This window comes from Mastomys coucha, unplaced genomic scaffold (genome assembly GCF_008632895.1).
Source record: "Mastomys coucha isolate ucsf_1 unplaced genomic scaffold, UCSF_Mcou_1 pScaffold19, whole genome shotgun sequence".
NCBI lineage: Eukaryota > Metazoa > Chordata > Mammalia > Rodentia > Muridae > Mastomys > Mastomys coucha.
The window spans coordinates 9676202-9700336 of NW_022196901.1; the positions used below are offsets into that span (position 1 = coordinate 9676202).

General features: G+C 37.1%; 1 protein-coding gene across 4 annotated transcripts in view; it reads left to right on the forward strand.

Annotated features, from left to right (window-relative positions):
* Sema3e (semaphorin 3E) overlaps positions 1-21193 on the forward strand; it is a 233450-nt gene extending 212257 nt beyond the window's left edge. For all 4 annotated transcript variants that reach the window (XM_031380019.1, XM_031380021.1, XM_031380020.1 and 1 more), the window contains 3 exons: positions 2112-2179; positions 3551-3690; positions 17061-21193. In XM_031380019.1, coding sequence (XP_031235879.1) covers positions 2112-2179; positions 3551-3690; positions 17061-17513 — 661 coding nt within the window. In that variant the 3' untranslated portion in view covers positions 17514-21193. The remainder of the gene's footprint in view (positions 1-2111; positions 2180-3550; positions 3691-17060) is intronic.
* Positions 21194-24135: the final 2942 nt, after the last annotated feature.

The following is a 24135-nucleotide window of genomic DNA, read 5'->3' on the forward strand; positions in this document are numbered from 1 at the left end:
CTTGGTATAAAGGACAATTATATTAGGGTACCATAATAAGAACTGAAAGCTCTCAGGAAGATGTAACCCTTTCATAAATGCATGTTTCCAATTATTTTGAACAAATTTTTGATTTATTTATATACCACTCAAATAGCTTATCTAGAATGATCTAGAATGCAGTTTTTATTATCCTCAAATGGCTAGTATAATAAGCTCAATAAAACATCATCTCTGCAATATGGAAACTATTGCCTTCCTCAATCTTTTCAATCCCCTCTCCCATAATCACCACTGCACAGCAGAGCAAAGCCATGGTCCTCTAAGAGAGGAAACAATACTGACAGTTGGAGTCACACCTTCACTGGTGTCACTTGTGACTAGTTCTCTACACTAGTACAAGAAAAAAGACCCCAAAACTTCCTACCTTTGCTTTTATTATTATAAAGTTTTGTTCAGTCTAGCTCAATACAATGATACATGAGGAAGTCCCAACTTTCATTTTGTAAAATTCTGGGTCTTTTGGTCATGTTTTCTGATTGGCAATCCATTTTAAACAAAATAAAACAAGTATTCTTCTATATAGAGAGCATAACCCCGAGATTTGATTGATAATATCTTCAGCTTTTGCCTTTCCCATGTGAGAAAAACTCTTATCCCTTGATGCCACAGACTGGGTTAGTTGCAGGGACCTCTTGTTCCGTGGGATGAGAGTTCCGGTCAGGTGGGCCAAAAATTCGCCAAGAGACAGACAGAGTCCACACAAAGAAGTGTGGGATCTGAGTGTATTTCTCAAAAATGGCATGAGGCTTTTACAGTCATTGCAAAAGAGAAATGAAAAATCTGGCAGCTCAGTAGTCGAGGTACATATGAGGCCATTTAAAACACATTGGGTCTAAAACAGCAGCCATCTCCTCTGGACTGCTGCAGCATCCCCGGGCTCCAAGCATGCTCGGGCCAGAGTCTGGGGGGGTGGGGGGGAGGGGTGTGGATGCATCAGCCAGGAGGGTAGAGACTTGAAGCTCGAATCTAGAATGCTGATTGCTGCACACTGTCTCACACACACACTCGGCTCAAGGTCCCGCCCATCCTTAGTAAAACGCCCACTATGCTAATTTCTGGGCTAGTGGAGACTTGTTTCTTTCTTGCTAATTCCTAGAGTGGTTCAGCTGTAGTACGTGACTGAGAAGGAGGATATTAGTTAAACTTGCCCTGGGGTTGTCGAGGACGACTCAGCAAACTACAATGCCGTATTCCCTTCATTATTTCCCTAACAATGCCAGGGGCAATTAGTCTGAGTGGGTGACATCCTTGCGAAATTCCAGACCTAGAATCAGCCCAGCCCTGATTAGGATTAGTTGGAACATAGTGGGGGCCGGGAAACATTGTTCAATTTAGTTTGGCTGTAATGCCCGAATAAAGAAAGCATGTAGATCTCTCCACAGACTTTAGCAGAAACCAATCTGGAACACATCAGAACTAGGAGATGTCAACGACTGACCACCTCAGGAGACAGGCTCTCTGTGAAGCGTACGCCTCAGGTCTATGATCAGGTTTTTTTAGACCTGTCATGCAGACACAACTGAAGTAGATGAGTGCTGCGTGACACCTCGACTATCATTCCATTGATGACATTCTTAAAAACAGTGAAGAGACTTAAGACAGTAGCAATGGAAACTTGAGACCCTAATTACTTAAAATAGTTGGATTCAAATATCTTTTCCCTCTTTGTACTTTGTTATATGTAAGAGCTTTATTATAGTTTTTATTTAAATAAATATTCCTATTGGAATTATATGCATACATCCATTGTCATCTTATTGCAAACTAAAAGTTTCTTTTTGAATTAAATATTTGATAATGTAACGAGAAATATAATCATTTGTACTATTTGAGGAACTGGAATTCAATTTTTTTTAAACATTTAAAGAAAAGTGTTGTATAAATCTTTTAACCATCAAGAATACTCCACAGAAATAAAAGTGTAAAGCCTAGATTTTATGCTAGTTTTATGTAACAGATAATTTTTTTTTCTGACAACAGAATTTTGCTGGAATTTTCAATGTGGTTGGCTGTATTTTGAAACACAGGAAACTGAAATCTCAGAATCTCCTAAATTTCCTTTCTTCCAGGAGGTTCCGCAGGCAGGACGTTCGGCATGGCAACGCCGCCCAACAGTGCTTTGGACAGCAATTTGTTGGTAATTCTTAGAAAAATCAATTGTTATGATTTACTCAATGTATTCTAAAGATGGGCCATATGTTTCTTAAAATCAGACGTTTTCCTGAATTGTATCTGTTTCTCTCCCACATATTTAAAATCAGTGTATGGTATTATATAGAACTAGCAAAATTGGCTCCAGACACAACCACTAAAACAATCAAATATTAGAGATCAAGATTGAAGAATGTTAGGACCAGAAAGCAGCATACCAGTGACTGATGGCAGTGACTCTCAGGACTTACCTCTTTGTAGCATTGACTGTCCAGGAACTCACTCTGTAAACTAGGCTCATCTTGAACTCAGACTCCACCTGTCTCTGCTTCTATGAGTGCTGGGCTTAAAGGCCTGTTCCACCACCACCCAGCTCAAATGTTTTTTTTTTTTTCTATGTATGATGTAATCTATCACCTTTTGAACAAATGAAAACAGTTTCCTCTTTTACTACAGCAGATTAATTTTAGAACTGATATTAGCTGTCCTCAGATTAATGCAAAAATGAGAAAGTTAAACAAAACAGGAAAAATAAGTTTTGAGTCATGTCACAAGCTATTCTCAGTAACTGACGTCACAAGTCATGACACCAAGCTATTTTATGTTATTGGGTTCAATGAGAAGCAAGGGACAATGGGTGCCATGGTTGGGAGCCAATAGTGCTCATCCCACTTATAGAACTTGCAGGGCAGATTTTGTTCTTTGGTTTTTGTATCCAAGCAGACTTGGGACTCAGTGCAGGAACTTCGGCTTCTAGGATTATGAGCAAGAGAAATTATGGCTGTAATCTTGGGAAGTTTAGAGGTCAGGTTTGAACTTGAGGGTGAAAATTCCTAGGAAGTCAGATAATGCCTTGTTTTGACATCTGATATGCAAGCCTCTCCCTGCCTTGTCAAGAAACATTGTCACTAGCTGGGCAGTGGTGGCAAACTCCTTTAATCCCAGCACTTGGGAGGCAGAGGCAGGTGGATTTCTGAGTTTGAGGCCAGCCTGGTCTACAGAGTGAGCTCCAGAACAGCCAGGGCTACACAGAGAAACGGTCTTGGAAAACAAACAAACAAACAAACAAAAAGGAAACATTGTCACTGATTTCCTGTGAGTTTCCCTTTGATGTATTTTCTCATTCTCCTCACTGCCCCATATTTTAGAGCCAAGTTCCCAGATGCCACATTCTACCCCAGTTCATCATCTACTTGCCCTTTTAATTTCCACATTCTCAATAACTGACTTAAATGACTGCACAGAAATTAGCAACCAGGAAAGAGTTATTTACATTATGATATGACCTGAATAGAGTTTTTAAAATTAGCAATATAATCTCAATCTCAGATCTGATGCTATTGCCTTTCTGTTGTAGGAGACGCTTTGGATAGGACTGAAGAGAGGCTGGCTTACGGCATAGAGAGCAACAGCACTTTGTTAGAATGCACCCCACGATCACTACAAGCAAAAGTCATCTGGTTTGTCCAGAAGGGACGTGACATAAGAAAAGAAGAGGTAACTCATAGCTATGTATCCCCACTTGGTGTCTTACCTAGAGCATGCAACTAGAATTATAGTTTGGGGCATTTAAAATGAAAATATGTTGAGCTAAATATGTCTTACTATTTGTAGAATACAAAGCACCCGAACTTGGTGAAGTGAGTTTTAAATCCCAAAGCTGGAGTTGGGAAGGCAGGTTGATCTTAGAGGCTTAGGCTCCCGCCAGGCTTCTTTCTGCTCTCCAGGCTAGTAAAAGTGCCTGTCTCCAGAACACAGCATGAAGGGTTGCTAAGAAATGACACTATGGTTGTCTTCCAGCCTACGAATACACTGCTATCCATATGCTTGTCAACACACAAACAAACCCAATTTTTAAAAAGTAAAGTTTCTTTGTTAAGTGTTACTTATGTACTTACAAAACTGTATAATATAAATGTAGATTTTATAAATATAATGTGTACATTTCAATTAGATTATTTTATATAAGTGTATTAATTGATATGTTAAATTATGCACGTTAATAGTTCCTGTAATTTTAACTGAAAGTACTTACAGCTGCATGATAAATGTCACGGTAATGTATTACACTGTATCTACCGAGGCAGCATTCCTGAGAAATAACAAACCAAATGTATTAACATATAAAATAATAGTGATGTCAATATTAATAGAGCTTTAAACCAATATGAGACACGGACACAGGGTTCTATCCACTGAAAACAAAGATAAGCCTTACCATTCTCCACATTTTGAGTGGTTTTGGAGATTATTTTTCCGAGGTCCCTTAAGGATTAGAGGCATTGACTTTGTTACGTGGAGAGACAGGAGAGGAGGCAGACTTGTAGCACACCTGGAAATGTCTGGAGATTGTTATAGCAATGTAAAGGTGACATGGGAGAGCGGGCTGCATCCAGGGCATAGTCTCGAGGAGGAGAGATGGCTGATGCTTATTGTGGATTTCAACTCTATTCTCACAAGTGGAATTTCAATTTAACAAGAAGAATGTTCATAGCAGTGGGGAGATCCTGTTGAATACAGTGCAGATGGTCTTTGCTAAAAAGACGTTTTCAAATTGAGTGATTGATGGGATTCCTAGAGCCCTGCCTTGTGCAGAGACCCACGAGTGTGTGTCTCATATGTGATCGCTAGAAATGGCTACTACAGCCTTTTCACTGGAGACAAATCTACAAAGTCTAAATTACAAAGTCTCCTTCCCCAAGTATTTCTATTTTTAATCTTTGGTAAAACTAAAAACCTAACATCTTTAGTCTATAGTCATATTGTACATTTTTGAGGTGATGAAATTTATAAATTCTGAGGTTCCCTGAATATTCATTAAATAAGAAGACTTGTACAGGTTCAAGCCAGATGGAGACCTGGCATTGAAAGGAGGACAGGGGCACAGATCCACACCTAATCAAGAAGCTGTTTGCAAGTGGTAACTACTGGCAAAGGAAAGATCGGTTTTCTCCAATGCTGTCACTGTGTATACCCCATCCCCCCATGTGTGTATGTGTGTAATTTTATTCTTTTTTAGAGAAAGAGAGAGAAAGAAAGGGGGGAGGAAGAGAGAGAGAGAATTGAGTTGAGTGGGTATGTAGGTGGGGAGGGGAAACACATGATCGAAATATATTGTATGATAAAAAAATGTAAAAAAAAAATTAAGAACTTCATCATGCTAAGGCTTAGAGATAATGATGAAAGTTTATCAGGAGAGAAAAGCTCTCTTAAATTTTCATGGCAAAGTACCAAAACACATATAGGGAAAGCTAATGCAGCATACCACACTGAGTTAAACTGTTTATTCATTGCCAATACATTTCCACTTCTCAAATGTGAGATGAAATGCTTTGTAAATTCCATCATAACACTTGGCAGGAGGGGACCTGGGAACAGTCCACCCTCCAGTCAGAAGGCTTCAGAAGGCAGAAGTAATTCTTTCATCAGTAGACTTCTTCACTCAGTGAGCTCTGGCTCTCATTTGGAACTCGATGTAACCTGCCTCATTTGGAAGCCATTCAGACATGCCGCATCCATCAGTGTTCAGCTCTGAGCTTCTGTCCCATCTTGCTGATTATGCCTACCTGCTTTCCAACGGCACGCTAATTTCTCTGACATATACAGCTACTGATATATAGAATTCTGTACTTACTCTCTGCATGCAAATCATAGCACAGATAATTAATCGTTTCAATAGACTTACCAATATATGTATTTAATTGTTCACAAGGTACTATAAAACAAAACTGCTGACTTTATCAGAGGGCAAATGTATAGATTCTATACTGAAAGCATAATTACTAAGAAAGTAAGCCCTGAATTTCATTTAATGAACCTTTTGCATTTATTATCATTTGTATGTCTCATTTACTTTGAGACATAGTAATCATATTGCCAAATGTAGACCATAATGAAGGATGCTGAATTTTGCCTAGTCAAATTCTTAACTCTGATCAGGTTGCTGTGTGCACTACTCCTGGCAATAACAATCAAAAATTTATTCCTGAGTTCATAAACTTGGAAAAGATCATTAACTTCTCAGATCATTGGGTATAAACCCCTTCTTCCTATTGAACTGAAATCTTAGACTCTAGGAATTTTACTCCTTTGAAGTGTCTATAAATACCTGTTACACTGAATCTTGTGGTGTTATCCATAAGTAGAATATTAATATGGATAAAATATTCAATCATGTTATCCTTTAAAAGCATATACCTGAATTGCCATACAACATCTAAAATCTCATTTGTGTGCCTTATAAATCTCATTTGGGTACCAGCATTTCTCTCAAATATATATCTCATAGTTTCCTGTTTCCTTAAATATACCATATGGAAGCAATCTCTACACATTTTATTAGATCTTTAAATATTAAAGTATGCCTTTCTAAGTATTTTATACAGGACATATTGAATTGTTAATTTTGTTTTAATAGTTACTGTAAGGGTATTAAATATTCAATGAATAAGTTGAATATATTGGTTGCTATACATAACATTGTGATATGCTAAGGAAAAGATCTTTAGAGTACTTTTTACAGAAAAAGTTGTTCTTTATTGCAAATCTACTGAACATGGGTCTATGCTAGGTGCCTTCCTTGTCATTGCTAGATCTCTCAGCTGAATAGTGGATATGATTATTCTCTTCTTACGGAAACTGAAGTTGAGAGGGTTATGACTTATACACAATCAGTGACATACCCAATGTTTAAACTCAACATTTCCTGACCCAGTGTTATCTTATAGTCATTCATTGTCTGAATATTGAGGACTGTATAGTCTATAACAACCATTCTAAAAGCGTAGTTTATAATCAAAGTAATTGAAACTCAGAATGTGTAATAACTCATACTTAATAAAATAAACTCAGTACTAGGCCTTGTTTTACTAAATGTTCTTTCTAGAAAATGACAAAATCTTCTGAAGTCAGAATATAAATACAGTTTCAGATGCTCAGGGGTGAAGAGCAAGTGGGAAACATCTCATAGCAGTACAGACATTTGACACCTGCCAGTGTAATCCCAACGGACATTTCAGCAGGCTGCTTCAGCTTTGCTGACAAAGCCATTATTATTCATGTATATCTAAGAACCCTTGCCATAATTTGCCCTTTCCCCACTCTAAGCTCTGATATCAGGGGTCATTGTTAATAGTATATGTAACAATGGATTTTCATCTTTCATGTGACTTCTGAGTCCTCTACTCTGTGTCTTTTGCTAAAAGAGGGCTCCTGCATTTCCATGAACTGTTGAATCCTCTGAGCTTGTGTGCTTTTCACTACCCTAAGCATTTTATGTCCATTAATACTTTTATTCTCTGCAGTGATTTGGTGTTGAACACTTATAGGTAAAGAAACTGAAGCAAATAGAAATTTAGGTACTTCTGTAAGAGCACATGGGCTGTGAAGTTACTGTGTTTTGAGTATAGCCTGGTATTGGTTTAAGAGGGAATGGGGAAGAGAATGGGACTGTGCATAGCTTGGAAAATGAACAATTAAGAAATAAAGGGAGCTAAAGCTATGAACAAAGGGAAAACTCAAATATTTAAGAGCAAATTAGAGGACAGATTCCAAAAGAAATACAAAGCAGGTAATGATTATAGTTATCATTCATTCAATGCTTCTTGTGTGCCTGAGCTGTTCTGACCATTCTATACACAATAACCTATTTAAAACTTCCAACATTTCTCTGAAAAAATATTATAATATACATTAAGAAAACTAAATTAAGTTGACAGTATTTTTAGAGTAGACTGGTCTAAGTGATTAGAGTTAGAAAAGTCAGACAGGGATATGATAGAACCTAAGAGAAGAAAGATATGGTAATCAGAAACATCTTTTGTAAAATGCTGAAAACACATACTCAGTTTCTAGCAAGAACAGTGTAGTGAGTGGGATAGCTATGGAAGAAGCCATCAAACAAGAGGACTATGGGCACATGCATCTGGGTTGAATGAGAAACAGTCAGCGCAGAGGGTTATACCAAAGCTAAGATGAGCGAAGAGAGGAACTGGAAGACAAGGGGAACCATGAGTTTTAGTTTGTTTCTTTTGAAATATGGGACTTGGCTCTGTTTGTAGTTGAAAGGAAGTAGCCAGAGGGGGTTAGGATGTTCAGCTAACTGGGGAGCAAGATAAAGAACATGTGTGAGAGAATCTAATCACAGAGAAAAAGAGACTGGCTGGATTCTAAAAGAAGCAAAGACTGGGCTAGAGAGATGACTCTGCCATTTAAGGCAAAGCTCAAAAAGACAAGAAGCAAAGATGTCTCTTCCTCTGACTGGTGGTGGTGGTCGGGGTTGGGGTGGGGGCGCAGTGGCAGTGGTTGATTTAAGTGGCTAGTTATTTTAATAGTTGATTTAAGTGATTTCATCCACAGATGAGGGATAGATGGTCCAATGGTCTGCTGCCATTAATTAAATTTGGGAAGCACATATGTTTTTACATACCATTTTCATTAAAGTTAACAGACCAAACTTTACATGAAGAGGATGTAAATTGTTATTTCTTATGGTTGCAAAAGAAAACCACTTTTATAAGGAAATCTAAATCATCACCTTTCCCTAGTTTATTGATCCCTAATTCCGATAATTTTGCATACTTGAATGTATAAGGCCTCCAAATAATTACAAATATTTAGTCTTAACTTTATTCAGGAAAAAGTATTTCTTGTTAAAATATTTAGCTGTACAATTAAAATATTTTCTTTCCCTTGAAATGCATAAAAGTTACATTCTAGAACTCAGTAAATTGTAATATTGTAATATGCGTTATTTGCTAAGATTTATATGCTTAATAATTTAAGAATAGTGACAGTAGAGACCATGATTCACAAACAAAGTACTTACTTTACTATATAGCTCCTTATGAAAAAATGTTCTGACATAGATTTAAAGGTTGAAAGTTCTGACACACTGAAACCTTACTATTTAGTGGCATTGTGAAAGGTACCCCTGTGTTTTGAAGAGAACAACATATCAGGGAGAAGCAATTCCTCAGTTTTTGGTGAGCACTAAAATATCACTACATGAATTTTCACTAAAACCAAATCAACATTGTGAACAATGTCTTTGAGATTCAATCTTCTGGACTTTGATTAGTCATAAAATATCCCAATGATACTGTAAGAAGACTGGGTTTCGGTAACGATTTGAAATCCTGTCATAAATTTCTTGGGGGAATTTAGAGGCTAATCTGAAGATGGAATACACTTGGTTCTTATGATCAATGCGATTGTTTGTAGAATCTCTCTTTTGGTGAACAGAGAATCATTGTCTCTCCTTTGTATTGATCTTACCATTGTGAATATTTAGTTTAAAGGGAAATGCACGTTAGTATGTTTTAAAAAGGATATGACTTCAGTGTAGCATGCTGTGAGCATTGTGTCAACTTTAAATAATACACAAATGTGTCTGTTATGGAAATTGCACAAAATGACATTGGTCCCATTTCTTGAATTGCAACATATTCCCAATATTGTTTTAATACCATTGCCAAGGTTACCATTTTTACCTCTACATTAGTCAATCCAATAAGCTGTATAAATTAAACAAAGATACATAAATCTTGCTGAAAAAATGCAATAGTCATGCTTAATCCAGTGATTAGTGACTCCTTCTACCTAACTTAAGAGTTCTTGCTTCTGTGTTTACTGTGTATAGTAAAGTTATATCTTTGAAAGTAGAAGTGTTACAGAGTCAGGCTCCATGTTTCACCCACCATCTTGGTTGCTACTTGACTCATTCTTTTGATCTTCATCAATACTAACCAAAGACAAGAAATGTAAAAGACAGCCAGGTCTGTGTTTCTGTCTCTACCCACATGAACAGAAAGCATGGGGTTTGGTTCTGTATCAGCATTCTTTGCTTTTCCTTATGTTCACAACTCAGAGTGCATGAACTATTACCTCATTTGAAATACTTGCTTAGTAATTTTGATGTTTGTCTTAACCCATTAAAAATGTTCTTTTTTAAAAAACAAATATTGTTTTGCAGTTGGCAAACATTCAGACCTTCAGTTTCAATGGAAAAGAAAACTTCATAATATCAAGTATACTAACTATGTTCTTGTTCTGAGATAATCAGTCATTTAGTTTGCTTAGTTTGGTGAAAATCTAAAGACCCCAAACAATGCCTGTACTATGAATAGACAACACAAATGCACCCAGAGCTTAAGAGAAAACTCTCTTTGGCTAATTCTTCAAGATAACACTGAGAATCTTTGGACATGAACTATATCTTCTTGCATCTATAGGAGCAGGTGCATAGATGTGTTTTCTGCCTCTGAGATTGGTCTTGTCAGGCTTTTGATAAAATCAGATAACATAGCCATACCGGAAGCCCTCTACAGACACATGTGAATAGCCAAGTATGCCAATTCCCTTCATTTTCTGACTGCTTTTGTTATAGAATATGGCTTCGTTGGTCTAGAAAATTAAATCTCTGTGGAGATAATTCAGGAGAGAGCTGTGTAGGTGAGCACACATTTTAATCTAGATAGGTCAACTTCTGTTGAACTGCTTTGGCCATCTCCCCTTCATCATTCTCTGGCACATCTCCTGTTTCATGATATATAGAGGAGATTTCCACAGGACTCAGTACTTGAAAGACATACTTCCTCCAAAGGGTACACTCAAAAGTATGCTTTAAAGAGATATTGAATCTTAGAATTGCTCATGTTCCTTGTTCCTTTGGCCAGTAGGAATCTCAGTGTTAAGCTGTACTTGTAGGACAGTTGTACAGGTCCCTAAGGTGAGCATTTCTATATTTGAACTTTACCCTCTTACTTTTCCTCTTTTCTGCTAGTCTTATCTCTCTGCACAGTTAAAGGCATTCCTTTAAAATTTAGTTTTGATCAGAGTTTCTAAGTGCCTGTGGCCCCAATGATTATGTATGCTTGGATCTGAACAGAACCTAGAAACCAGGTTAGTTCATTTGTTTGCCAAAGCAAGTTATTGATTACATGGAAACTCTGGAATTACTTCTGTTTGTCTCTCTGGCTCTCATTCTTGTTTTTGATTCTTCTTTTTCATTCCAGTTAGATAAATTAGTTAATCCTATATAACTATTGACAAATTGCTATGATTTGCCTATAACATTTCTCTAGTTTGTTTTTATAGTTCCTGGACCACCTTTATCCACACTCCTACCTTCTTCCCAAGGTGTCCATTGGAATGACTGAAAGCCTTCTAATTCCATATTTGCATAATAGATAGCTACATAATATATTAGACTCAGATGAGCTATAAAAAGTAACACTGTTGTTACACATGTCTTATTTATTTTAAAACTCCTTACCATGGTTTATATCACATCCTTGATTGAAGGTATCTCTCTTTCATTCTGGTGGAAACCAAACATCCTGCAAGTACATATCCATTGTAACTTCTATTGCTTTAATAACAGTCACCTCTGCAAATAACACTGACCAACCCAAGTATGAATCTGTCAGGACTGTTCATTTGTGTGACTATTGTCTGTGTGTGTGTATATGCATGGTATACCATTTGTATGTGTGAGTGAGACCATGTAGGCAGTGGTCAGAAGATCACTGAGTTCTCTACTTCTTGGGGTATAGTTATCAAATGTAGGTCATCAAACTCATATACAAGAATTTTTATTCTACAAGCCATTTTACACATCTTGGATATTTTAAATATGTTACTCACTCAAATTTGAATTCTCATTCATGGTAATTTTCAGTGTCTTCTGTTAGAAAAAAAAAATTTCCTTTTTTACATTTGTTCCCTGTATAGTCCTAGACTTCCACAAAGGAGACAAGAGGCAGTTCACTCTCTAGTTGTAAATAATTTCTGTCATATATATTAGAGCATCATTTAGTAAAAGAAAACTTTACTTTTATCTTGTCAGATATATTTTTTCTATAAGTCAGTCATTGTTTATATTAAATATAGTTTAGATAAATAAAACAATATGCTGTTGACCTTTGTTTTTTACAAAGTTGATTTTGTTATTTGTTTATAATATATTGTGTTAATCCAATTCAAGGCCCATGTCTGTCTCTTTCCATCACAGGACACAGAACCATGTAGCCTGTACACATGGGAGCCACTGCTTCCTGATGACCAGCTCCTAGATGTGCACAGCTCCTGGTGCAGTTATTTTTTTATTTGATATAATGGCACATCCTGAATCAATCTTTATAGTAAAGAATATTAAAACCATTTTTAAGTAAGAAATTCTGTATTTATATAGATTGCCCAGAAGAACATTTGATAGAATGATATATTATTATGCCATCTTCTTGACCACAGAAATCTGGACTTCAGGTAGAGAAAAATCACAGCTGTGTGAAAACAATCCTGGAATCAAGATTTGATGTTGGGTGTGCCTGAGTTAGCTAAAATAGAAGGATTAAATCACGGAAGGAATGCAAGTACAAATTTCTAAGTCATATTTATTTTTAGGTACCCATTACCCATAGAAAGTGCATTCAACTTTTAAGGCCATCTAACTCACATAGTGGCAGTTAGAATAGCACTTCTTCCTGGGATAAAATGTGAATCCACTGTAACCAGGAAGGGCAAACACAATTATGAGACTAACACCATTTCTGTCGTGCAAATAACCAATGTAAAACAATTCCCATGGTAACTGCGGTGTTTCTGTGACACGATCTGTACTTTACATGCCTAGACTCCACACTCTAGGCATGAACATGTAGTTATGAATGAAATATTACCATATTTTCATTCATTATGAATGAAAACTTGAACATATAGTTATGAATGAAATATTACCTTGTCATATCAGACATCAAATATTAAACAAAAACATGCCCTTAATTTCAGTGAACACAGGTTTAGAGCTCATCTATTTTTCATTAAGTACCTGATTAGGTGCAGGGTAATAGGCTGCACATTTTGTATTTTCTCATGTGTTATCCACTCTGATGGGAGACAAGAGGGAGACAGAAGAAGATGCGCACTATGGGTGCTTGTGAGTGCACGGCTTTTCTAATGAAGCCAGTGTCCTAGACCCTCCTTACATATGTGGGTTGAAGCTGTCTTTCCTGAGTCATGGGCTGTTGCTGGAATCATTCTGTTTTCTTTGCTATTCCAATCACTATTAGGTAGTTCTAGGAAATGCACATGTTGGATCCATGTTCATGGACATACAGCACTGCCTTGGGTCTCTTCACCCAAAGGCAAATTGATATGTTTTGCTTACATTGTATTCCTGAGCCCCGCACTTGTTATGGAATGACTCATGAAAAGTAAGAGCACCGTTCCCCTTCATGACCTTGTAATGCGATTGAAGAGAAGAAAGTTGCATTGAAGAAAATGACTTAAAAATATATTGAACATCTTGTATGTTACAAACACTAGTGATGTTAAATTATAAAAAAGACATGAAAGATCCTTATGGACTGTAAGGGAGGTATTATAAAACAAATGTAATTTAAACCTAGGACAAAAATTTTAAATGTGCTAGCATAAACTGGAAAGGGATTCACTGAAGGAAAGAAAGAATAAGACCAGAATAGAAGATGAAAGAACACTGGGGAAGCCTCACTCCTAAGAAGTCGTCTTGCTGGGGTATGAAGAGGCTCAGTGGGGAAAGGTGCTTGCCAAGGCTGGGTTTGCTCATGGGACCCACAGAGTGGAAGGAGACAATCCACTCTTACAAGTTGTCCTCTCACTGTCACATGCATACCATGGCACATGTGCTGCTTGTTCACATATGCACACACACAATAATACATACATACATACATGCATACATACATACATACATGTATACATACATATGTAATCTGGAACAGAAAACCAAATGGTAGTGCCAGGAATGAGAGCAGACAGAATTAGGGAAGGATATATTTGGTTCTTTAAGTATTCTGGATGTCCCCATCACCTGCCCTCAAAAGTATAATGTGTGCTTGAATTATGACACATCTTAAAGGGTTAATTAGATATTTTGAAGAATGGAGGAATGCATACATTTGTATTCTTGTAACCTTAATTCATACATGATCTTTCAATGTTTGAAATGACATTCTAATATTGAAATTTTTTACAAAAAAGAAATTTGAAAGTCTGTATACCCTTAAAATTATTTAGTATGATGCTTTTTTTCATTGAAATAACTGTCTCCATAAGATAATATGAGACACTAACTATAATTAGTGTGTGTGTGTGTATACGTGTGTGTGTGTGTGTGTGTGTGTGTATAACTTTTTCCTATTACAGTGTATGTCATCTAATAACTTCACATTCCAACACTTAATTCAAATGTTTCCAATACTTTTTCTGCATTGTACTACATAGGGATGCCATTTTGGCTTACTTGACTGGGAGATATCATCGATGTCATGATTCAATCTTTGCTTTTCTTCATGTCTTGGAAACATTTAAATTTTGAAAATGGTTCACATTTTATGGTAAACACAAACACTAACACTGTGCTTCATCTTCCATATGATAGGAAGTACAGTTTATAAGTTAGTATTGGCTTTGGAAGAACAAACACAAACACCTAAAAGATACTTATGGAAAAGTCACTGACCTCCAGAGATGATCAGTTCCATCCCTGCAGTGGGAAACAGCTTGTCATGCTGATCACTTGAGCAACTCATGTCTGCCTAGACAAGCAATAGCCCTCTGCAGTTCAGGGTCAAACAAGAGCTGTAAAGAAGTAGAGCTCATTATTAGTTTGTTAAAGAAAAGGTGGAAGATGCCACAGAAAGCCTCTGTGATACATGTGGATGTAACATTGCTTGTGCACTGGTAGAGAGGAGGTGAGGAGGTAAAAAGATGTCAAAGAAGGAGAGACGTGGTGTTACGGGACAAGGATGCATGCAGTTTTATTGATTTCTCAGGGTGAGATGTCACCAAACATTGAAAATCCTCCGAGTCAGTGAAGAGAACAGAAGTCCCACAGCACTACTAAGGAGGGTTTGATAGAAAGAAAGGAGAGAAGGAAGATTTTGGGAAGTCTGCTATGAGACCAGGTCAGACAGATAAGTGTGGAGTCTAACACTGGAACAAAAATCAATGAGGACAAAGCATGATTTTCTGAGTCACCACTGAAGAAATATCGGTAAGAATTTGTTACAAGTTGTCTATAAGAATAGACACAAAGGTGATAGATTGATAGATGATAGCTAATGATAGATAGGTATAAATATTCATTGATAGAGTGTGCAAGGCCTGGAATTATTATATAATTATCAGAGCTGGGAATGTAGCAAATGGAGGGGGTAGTTGTATAGAAGATGAGTGTATCAGAGTTGCTAAAGGACAGTATAAATCTTAGTATTACTTAAATTAACATAAAGGCATGGACTATGCATGTATAATGTGAGACATTTTAGGGATCCTGACTGAAACAAAGAAATAGAAAGGTCACAAGTACATGGGGAAAAAAAAATCTTGAAAGACTAGAAAATCTGAGGAAGAAGCAAAGAACTAAAAGAAAACAATCAGGATAGGATACCAGCATATGTAACACACACTCACACACACAGGTACCATGGGAGTGCTTGAGGAGAAAGGCACATCAGCAAATGCAAGCTTTTAAACAATGGAGGCTGCCTTTGTCTTGATATCCTCAAGGGTGCTGCAGACACAGATTGAATTAGATGCAGAGTTGGGGGGAAGGCTTCCAGTTGAACTCAGGCTGCGGTAGCAAAGGCTAGCAGAAAAGAAATAAGACAAGGCTCTTGAGAGCTCATTGGCTCTTTGTTGGATGCTTAGTTATTTACTTATTTATTTTGTAGTTTAAAAGTATCTTCTAGATATTAAACTCCTGTCTTGATGCTAATTAAGGAAATAGCTTTAACAAAGAAGGCAGTAGGCTGAGGCAGTGCTCAGAATATTCTCATCACCAGCTGTTACTACAACCGTTTGTTCATATGTAGAAAAGACATCTTTGGCTCGAAGTAAATGAGGAATGAAGAATATCTGGAGCTTCTTTCATCTTAACTGTTTCACTCAAGCTTCTGATTTGTTGCCAATTGGAAGCCTCACAAATTAAAATATCCATATGTATGAAGGGTGGAGTTTCTGATTACAGTACCAACATCATGTTGTCTTTACAGGAAAGACCCAGTTTTCAGTCTGGCATCATCACATGTCTTCTGCCATGCCACTCTGCCCAAGACTGGGAAGAACTAAGTCTGGTAGTAGCTTTGTCAGGAGCTTCTACTGGGCTGCAAACAGTCATGATTTTGTAATCTCTGCAACTCCTCTTTGTCCAAAACATACAAGGGAGTTATTTGATCATCAAGCATATCTTAAAACTTGCCCTAAACTATAGGTTCCTTTATAATGGAATTTGGATTTCATTTGCTTGCTTTCAAAAGTTGTTAATAAAGTCCTAACAAGGATATTGTGAAGTTCACTGAAATATTTTTGTGGGTGGTTTACAAGAGACAATGAATGAAATTGTCCTATCATTTAAACTGTCCTGCAGAAGCACTCCGTCATGAAGACGGGAAGGGTAGAATCCCATGGAGGAACCTGGAATGTGCTATTGGCTCTGTTGGTTGAGACATGTTTATAAGTATATGTATATATACACACATGGAAAATCTTCCCTCCACGTTAATGTTGTCTGTTGTGCTAATATGGATTGTTTTTCTCCCCGTTAATGAGATTCATTAGGGAGAAAGGTCTCTCTCATGCATGCCCTTGGCTCCTTAATGTACTGGTGGAAAATGACCTCACTATCATCGATAAATGTAGCTTCCAATTTAAATAAGTGCAGGGTTCATTTAATTACTTGGTACATTTGTAGACCACCATAATTGTATGGTGTGATCATGAAAGGGAAAGAATATTTGATGGGAAGGAACCCAGGTTGATGTTTTCTGGACTATATAATATTCATTGCTATTTTCTTATTTGGTCGTTTGATTTTGGTTTTTCAGGTGAAGACGGATGACAGAGTTGTCAAGATGGACTTGGGCTTGCTCTTCCTCAGAGTACGCAAGTCAGATGCCGGGACCTATTTTTGCCAGACAGTAGAACACAGTTTTGTCCATACTGTGCGTAAAATCACCTTGGAGGTGGTCGAGGAGCATAAAGTGGAGGGGATGTTTCATAAGGACCATGAAGAGGAAAGACATCACAAGATGCCCTGCCCTCCCCTAACTGGTATGTCTCAGGGGACAAAACCCTGGTACAAGGAATTCTTGCAGCTGATTGGCTACAGCAACTTCCAGAGAGTGGAAGAATACTGCGAAAAGGTGTGGTGTACAGATAAGAAGAGGAAAAAGCTGAAAATGTCTCCCTCCAAGTGGAAGTATGCCAACCCCCAGGAAAAGAGGCTTCGCTCCAAAGCTGAGCACTTCCGTCTGCCAAGGCACACGCTGCTCTCGTGAGGGTGTCCTCTGCCGGCTGCCGAGGAACCTAGGATGCAAACATTTTTTTAAAGGAAAAAAAAAAGACTAAAAGCATGCAAAATCTTTCCATTACTTCAAAGAACTTTCTGTAGTACTGAGAGGCGGAAAAGGTGTTTTAAGTATTCTGCATACTCATCAGACTGTACAAACATCTCTCTCACAGTACTAGTACTTAAACGAGTGTATTGCTTTAAAAAGCTTCACCTTGTATTTATCAACATATGATCCATGCTGTAAATTTGAGCTTGCTTTTCAGGGAAATTATTTTGCCATTGGGATATGCATTATGATTATAATATTAAAGAAAAGGTTATAGGTTTTTACCATCGAGAAAAATGTAAAACTCTTTCTGGAGGTTTTTTGTTTTTTCTCTTTGCAAACATGAGATAAAATATACAGAATATCAGATACTGTAGAATTCTCATGTGAACTTTCTGGTCAGTTATTGATTTTTTTTTTTAAGCCATAAGTTTTATGTAGCTGTGTTGTGGTTGCTATAAACTGTATCAGAAGCCTGCGACCCATCTGTTCCAAGGCTTGTTCTCTTCATGAAACACTCACTAAACTATATTAAAAATGTTTCTGTTTAATAAACAAGACATATCCTTTAAATTTCACTTCGGTGTGGAAGGAAGGAAGATAGCCTCTCAGAAAGATATTTTTAGATATTTTTAAACCATGAAAGTAGAATTCTGTTAAAAGGTCTGTGCTTCCCTCTTGTGGTAGACGAAGGCATTGCATGTCTCAATGCTGTTTCCATAATTTCCCTGCAAAAACTTGAAAACAAAATATATGAGTAGATACACCTAGTTAGTTTTTCCAAAGACTCAATTAAAAAAATGATTTTATATAATAATTTAATAAAGGAACAGCATGCTTGCGGATAATTCATAACTTCACAGCACAATGAAGATGTTAACTGTGTTTGAGCTTTGAAATAGTAAAAGGTGCCCTTCAGTCATTCCCTTAGACAAGACACTCTGGAAGTATGGTTTACCTGTAAAAAAATTATCAAAGCATCCTTTCTCAAAAATGAAATCTTCCTATTTTATATTTACTTCTTGGATTCATTTTACTACTGACATCTTCAGAGAATCATTATCTTTGTCTTACGAATATAACCAAAATTTATATTTTTCAGAATGTTTATTTCTTGAGATCTTTCCTCTTTGTATTTCAAAGAGTTAGCAGCTTCCTTTCTAAAATATGAGTTTTATGAGACTTTTCAGTTAGGTAAGAGTAAAACAAGTGGATTGTACATAAGAACAATTATGAATACTTATTAGACTTAAATTTAACTATTTATGTCAGCTATCTCAGTATGCTATATAATTAAGAATCTAAGTTGAGAACTTCTAATGGATTTCTTTTTCAGTCTAAGATTAATGAGTACATAAATATTCCACAATTTTAAAGTCCAGAATTTCTAAAACATCTAACTAATATGAATAAAGAGAAAATTGACATCCTCTGAAAGTCCACACATTATTGACTGTAGAATCCACTACGAGTCATTGTTGTCCACCAACAGTAACTGGCAAAAGGGAGTATTCAAAGCTTTTAAAATACTGTAGTTTATGAACACAAAGGTGGGGAGGGCAAATTGGTGAATTAAAACCATAAACACCTCACTAGTTCCTAAGGAAAGTTTGTCTGGAGTATTCCAAGGGAGCAGAAAACTCTATGGAGAAGTTTTGAAATGATGCTTCCACTTAGCAAATTACAGGGAAGGGGAGGATTTTATCTTAATAAATAAAGTAAAGTTAAAAGAAAAGGAAGTCAGACATCGTGAGTCCATTTTTAACCTTAATTCACTGACAGGCAGGTAAAGAGGAACATGATCTTGCTGTGATCTAAGTAGAATTCAAAGATTTTTTTTGTAATATAATCAGTAAATGCAAATGAAGACCATTGAACTAAAAATCAGACATTAATCAGAAAGTAATCTAAAATATATTGATTTAAATGAAACGTGATAAAAGTTCCAGGGCTTGAGTCCAAATCTAGGGAGAGCACTAAATTATGTATAAATATGTATTTATATGTACATACTATCATGTATTATACATCCTCCTACACACTCACTTATGGTAAGATAACTAGGAACAGACACAGAGACATAAGAGAGAGAGAGAGAGAGAGAGAGAGAGAGAGAGAGAGAGAGAGAGAGAGAGAGCACACTTGCAATTCTAAGGATAAAACTGATGTACCACTTTGTCTCTGTCCCTCTTTCCTCTGACCATCCTTGCATGTAGACCTCCAAGAAGTGTAAGATGTATCACTAACCCCTTTCAAAGTTCAAACCAACAGAATACAAATCTACAGAAAAAAAAACTGTTTTGAAAATCTGAAGCCTGCTACATAATCACCTCTAGTCTTTTGTTGGGCCTGGGGGTTAGAATAAGAGACTCTCCTTTGAAAAGAATTCTTTTGAAAAAAGCAACAATGATCCCACCATGAACTCAGGTATTTGTAGGACTCTATAAAAGAAGATAACAGCTCACCTTGAGATATCCAGACATTTCCTTGGCAAACAAGATATGTCTTTAAGACCCAAGACCCTAGCCTCCCATCCTTACTCTAAAGAGGCCCTTCTTTCTGTATAACTAGTCTCCTGCTTCTCCAGGTTGCATGGTATCATCTAAAATAAGTAGCCTCTCCCTCAGCATAATCCAAACTCCCTAACCACAGATCCTGGCGCCCGAGGAACACCACACTTAAAAAGTCGTCATGACTTTGGAAGTCTTTCTTCTTTTGCATTAAGTGCGAATATTGCAGGGAGAAGTTTTCAACATTGAAAAATAGGAAAGAGAACAGAAATAAATCCTACTAAATCTAGAGCAGGGAATGAAAAGTCTACACTTGCTTTGTAAATTTCAATGCACATAATATATGGTAACATTATGCTAAGTGTCTTACTTTCCACAATTGACTAAATCAGTAGGACATTTTTACTGAGTATCTAGCAGTTGTTGTGGGGTGTAGGGTTTTGTAAATCTTCATAGTAATTATGAATATTTGTAAAATTTGTACAATATGACAAATCATCCTGGATGTTAGCCTGAAGCATGAGAGAAACAGCAGTTGTTGTCCTAAAAATGATATCTTTAGCCTGTCAAGTATATGGAGTACTTAATGTTATATAGATACTTTATATCCCAGGTAAATGTCACTCTTGTGATGAAAACCAGTCACTGGTTCCTTCAAAAATATACTGCTCATTTTCCACGCCAATAATTGCTGATTTGAGTCAGATGTAATTGCTATATTCTGTATGAACTCTCTTTGCTTGTTGTAGCATTATTTTAACTGCCGTTTTGTTATCTTATTGTCTTGGATGAACAGCTTTATGTATTGGCTTTCGTTATACATAAAATGGCTTAGCTCTGAGCTAGAGCATAGTACTGGAGTGTCTTTGTCTCTACGGTATCTTTTGGCTCTCTTACAGAGTCTGTAAAGCATGTGCTGTATTGTTTTTGCTGATGATAAACTCCGAGACCCATTCTTACCTGGTAATGGGTTACAAGGGACCAGTGACTGTGTGTCTCCTGGACTATCACATAGAGCCTCCACCCAATACTACACAAAGCCTGTATTATTAAATGAAATTTCTATTTCATTTGGCTTAGATGAAAAAGAAATAAATATTCTCCAAAGCATTAAGTGCTATCTGAGAAGTATTTTCTATCCTCTTTCTTCTGCCCTCCCTGCCTTCTTCCATCCTTCCATCCCTCCTTCCCTCTTTCCTCACTTCCTGCCTTTCTGCTTCCCTCCCTTCTTCCTTTTCTCCCTCGATCCCTCCCATCCTCCTGCCATCACTTGATTTTCCCCTCCCTCTTTTCTTCCTCTCGCTCCTTCCCATTTTCCCAGATGAACATATTTCCTACATCCAGCCTGACATGAGCTCTGATGCCCAGCTGAAGAGCTTTCTTCAACTTAGAGGAGAATTGAATGTTCTTTCTGAGAAATTGTTGTCAATTTTTCTAAGAAGGAAAAATATCATTAATCTCCCTTTAGAGCAGAGGAGTTTATTTAGGCCATGCTAGTTTTCCAGAAACAGCAAGGGGAAAAATAAACCTTTCAGCATTCTATTCTCCAGACAGGAGTTGGAAAATGAGCATGCCCCCAAATAGCAACTATTTGTGAGTTGGGTGGCAGGAGATTATTGCAAGCCTCAAGTTCTCTTTTAATGTATCCAAACTTCTGTCTTCCCAACTATATTTTTAGAGTAGGGAGAGATTGTTTAAATGAAGTTTCAAATTAAAAGAATCTCTATTTGAGAGTTTTGTTTTGTGGTCAAATTTTGTGCTATTGGTATGTACAATGTTTAAAAAGAATTTGGTGCCAAATTCAGGAATAGTGAGATCATTGTGGCTCTTCCATGGTGTAAGTGTATAACTTGAGTATGTAAACATACAGCTATCATCTCTAAGGAAATAGGAAAGAGTTTATCTTGGAACCAGATATGAGTCACCACTGAATCGGAACAGGGATTTAGGTTACTACAAGTACCTTGTTCTAATACAATCACAGATTCACAAAGTTTTTATAGCAAGAAGACAACAGAAAACAATAAATCAACCCTTTAAATATATTGGTGGAAAGAACTGGCTGGCAAACTACAGACAGGTGGGGACATATGAGGTGTGCATTTCAGATATGGTCTGATGACATCTTATTAGCTTTTAGCTGAGTGAAAAGTAGCAGTCTGTTAATATACTCCAAAAGAATTTGCCTGATAGCCACAAATATGTGAGTCAGATATACAGTCAATGAGCAGGTAGCTATCAAAGGGCTAAAGATACTCCAAAGTAATTTGGTTTTAGCCTGCAACATTTTCATTCTCCACCATCATGAACATTTTGTAGAATCTTCAACATGGGTCCTGTTATTTGTGGACTTTAGGTTTAAGGTCTATACTTGAAACTTGCATCTTTCTGTGTGTCATTCAAGGCCTACTATATAGGACCTATTTTCTGTGTAGCACTTGATGAGACCATCTAAACTGCTCAATGTGTATAATGTCTTTAGTAAAAAGGAAAGGTTATGTTAATTAAACAAGAGTTTTTGTTTAAACAAATGTTTTTTGTTAGTTTTGTTTATGATATATGGGATCTAATCCAGAGCCTGAGACAAGCTTGGCAATTACTCATCTGTCTTCTGGATTCAGAATAATAATATCTGATGTAGAGCGAGGTCCAGGCTACAATCTCCCACTGTACAGAAATCAAATTCAGTACCTTATGGAGCTTGGTGTCCTTGGAGGACTCCCAACAGAGGAAATAGGTGAGTGTATCTGACTCTTTCACATACACTTGGGACTCTTTTCCTCCTACTGGGTTGCTTGTGTATCCATAATATGAGTGGTGTTTGTACCTAGTCCAATTGTAACTTGTTAGGGCACATTTGGTGGATTTCCCTGGGAGCCTTTTTCATTTTGTTTATTTATTTATTTATTTATTTATTTATTTATGTATTTATTTATTTATGTATTTATTTATTTATTGAGGGAAACAGAGAGTGACATGAATCTAGGGAACAGAGCAGGAACGGGTTGGAGTAAAGGGAGAGGAAACAGCAATCAGGATTATACACACGTGCACACACACACACCACAGACAGACAGGTATGTCTTCAAAGATTTTCACTGGCTCCCCTCCAGTCTTCAGCAAATCAGGAATGCAGGACACCCATTTTCTAGGTAGCACAATATGAAACCAGGCACGTTTTTGTCATGGCAGGCAAATGAGACCTGGTGTCCAGTAGAAACTACAGGGTCTGGTTTTTAGACCAGAATTCATAGACAAGACTCTTCAGACCTACACTGAAATTAGAAAAGCTGTGAACAAAGAAGACATACCTGGATTTCAACCAAATGGACTCTAGCTTTGGAGGAACCAGGCACATAATCAACCCCCTTTCAAGACAGGACACACTCCTATGGCTGTAAGATTCAGCTGTAGCTCAGTCTCACATCACACTTCTTAGACAAGGTACTTTCATCATTAACCATCTTCCAATCATCCACAACACTGTATCACTAGGCCAGTCCTTGGTGAAAGGATTCTTTATCTACTCTAGCAACAAGATGAGATCTGCAACCCTGCTGGGCAGCTTTGTGTTATGTCCTGCATCATGCCAGATTAAGTTGAATGCACTTCTAGGGCTATGAAGGTCTGTGGAGCCTCACATTAGGATTATCTAATCTAAATAACTTCTCACAGCTATGCTAGGAGTCTTGTCTCCAAGACAACTCTCGATCCTGCTAAGTTGACAATAAATAAATGTTATCATCATATTCCTGGTGGCTAAAACTACCTTGAATCAAAACGGGGAGGGGGAGCAGAAAACATTACATCACTTAATTCAACACACATCACAAAGCAAAAATCTACAAAATTTCATGGCATTGCCATTGACATATTCACATAGAACAAAAGTTTATAATAGAGACCATAAAGCTAGGCCACACCACTTAGACAACTAATTTTCAACAATAGTGTGGACAAGAGACAATCTTTTTAAAATAAATGTTGTGAAACTTTGGTATCAATACGCAGAAGCATGAGGGTAGACACCTACCATCCTAGGTGGTGGGAAC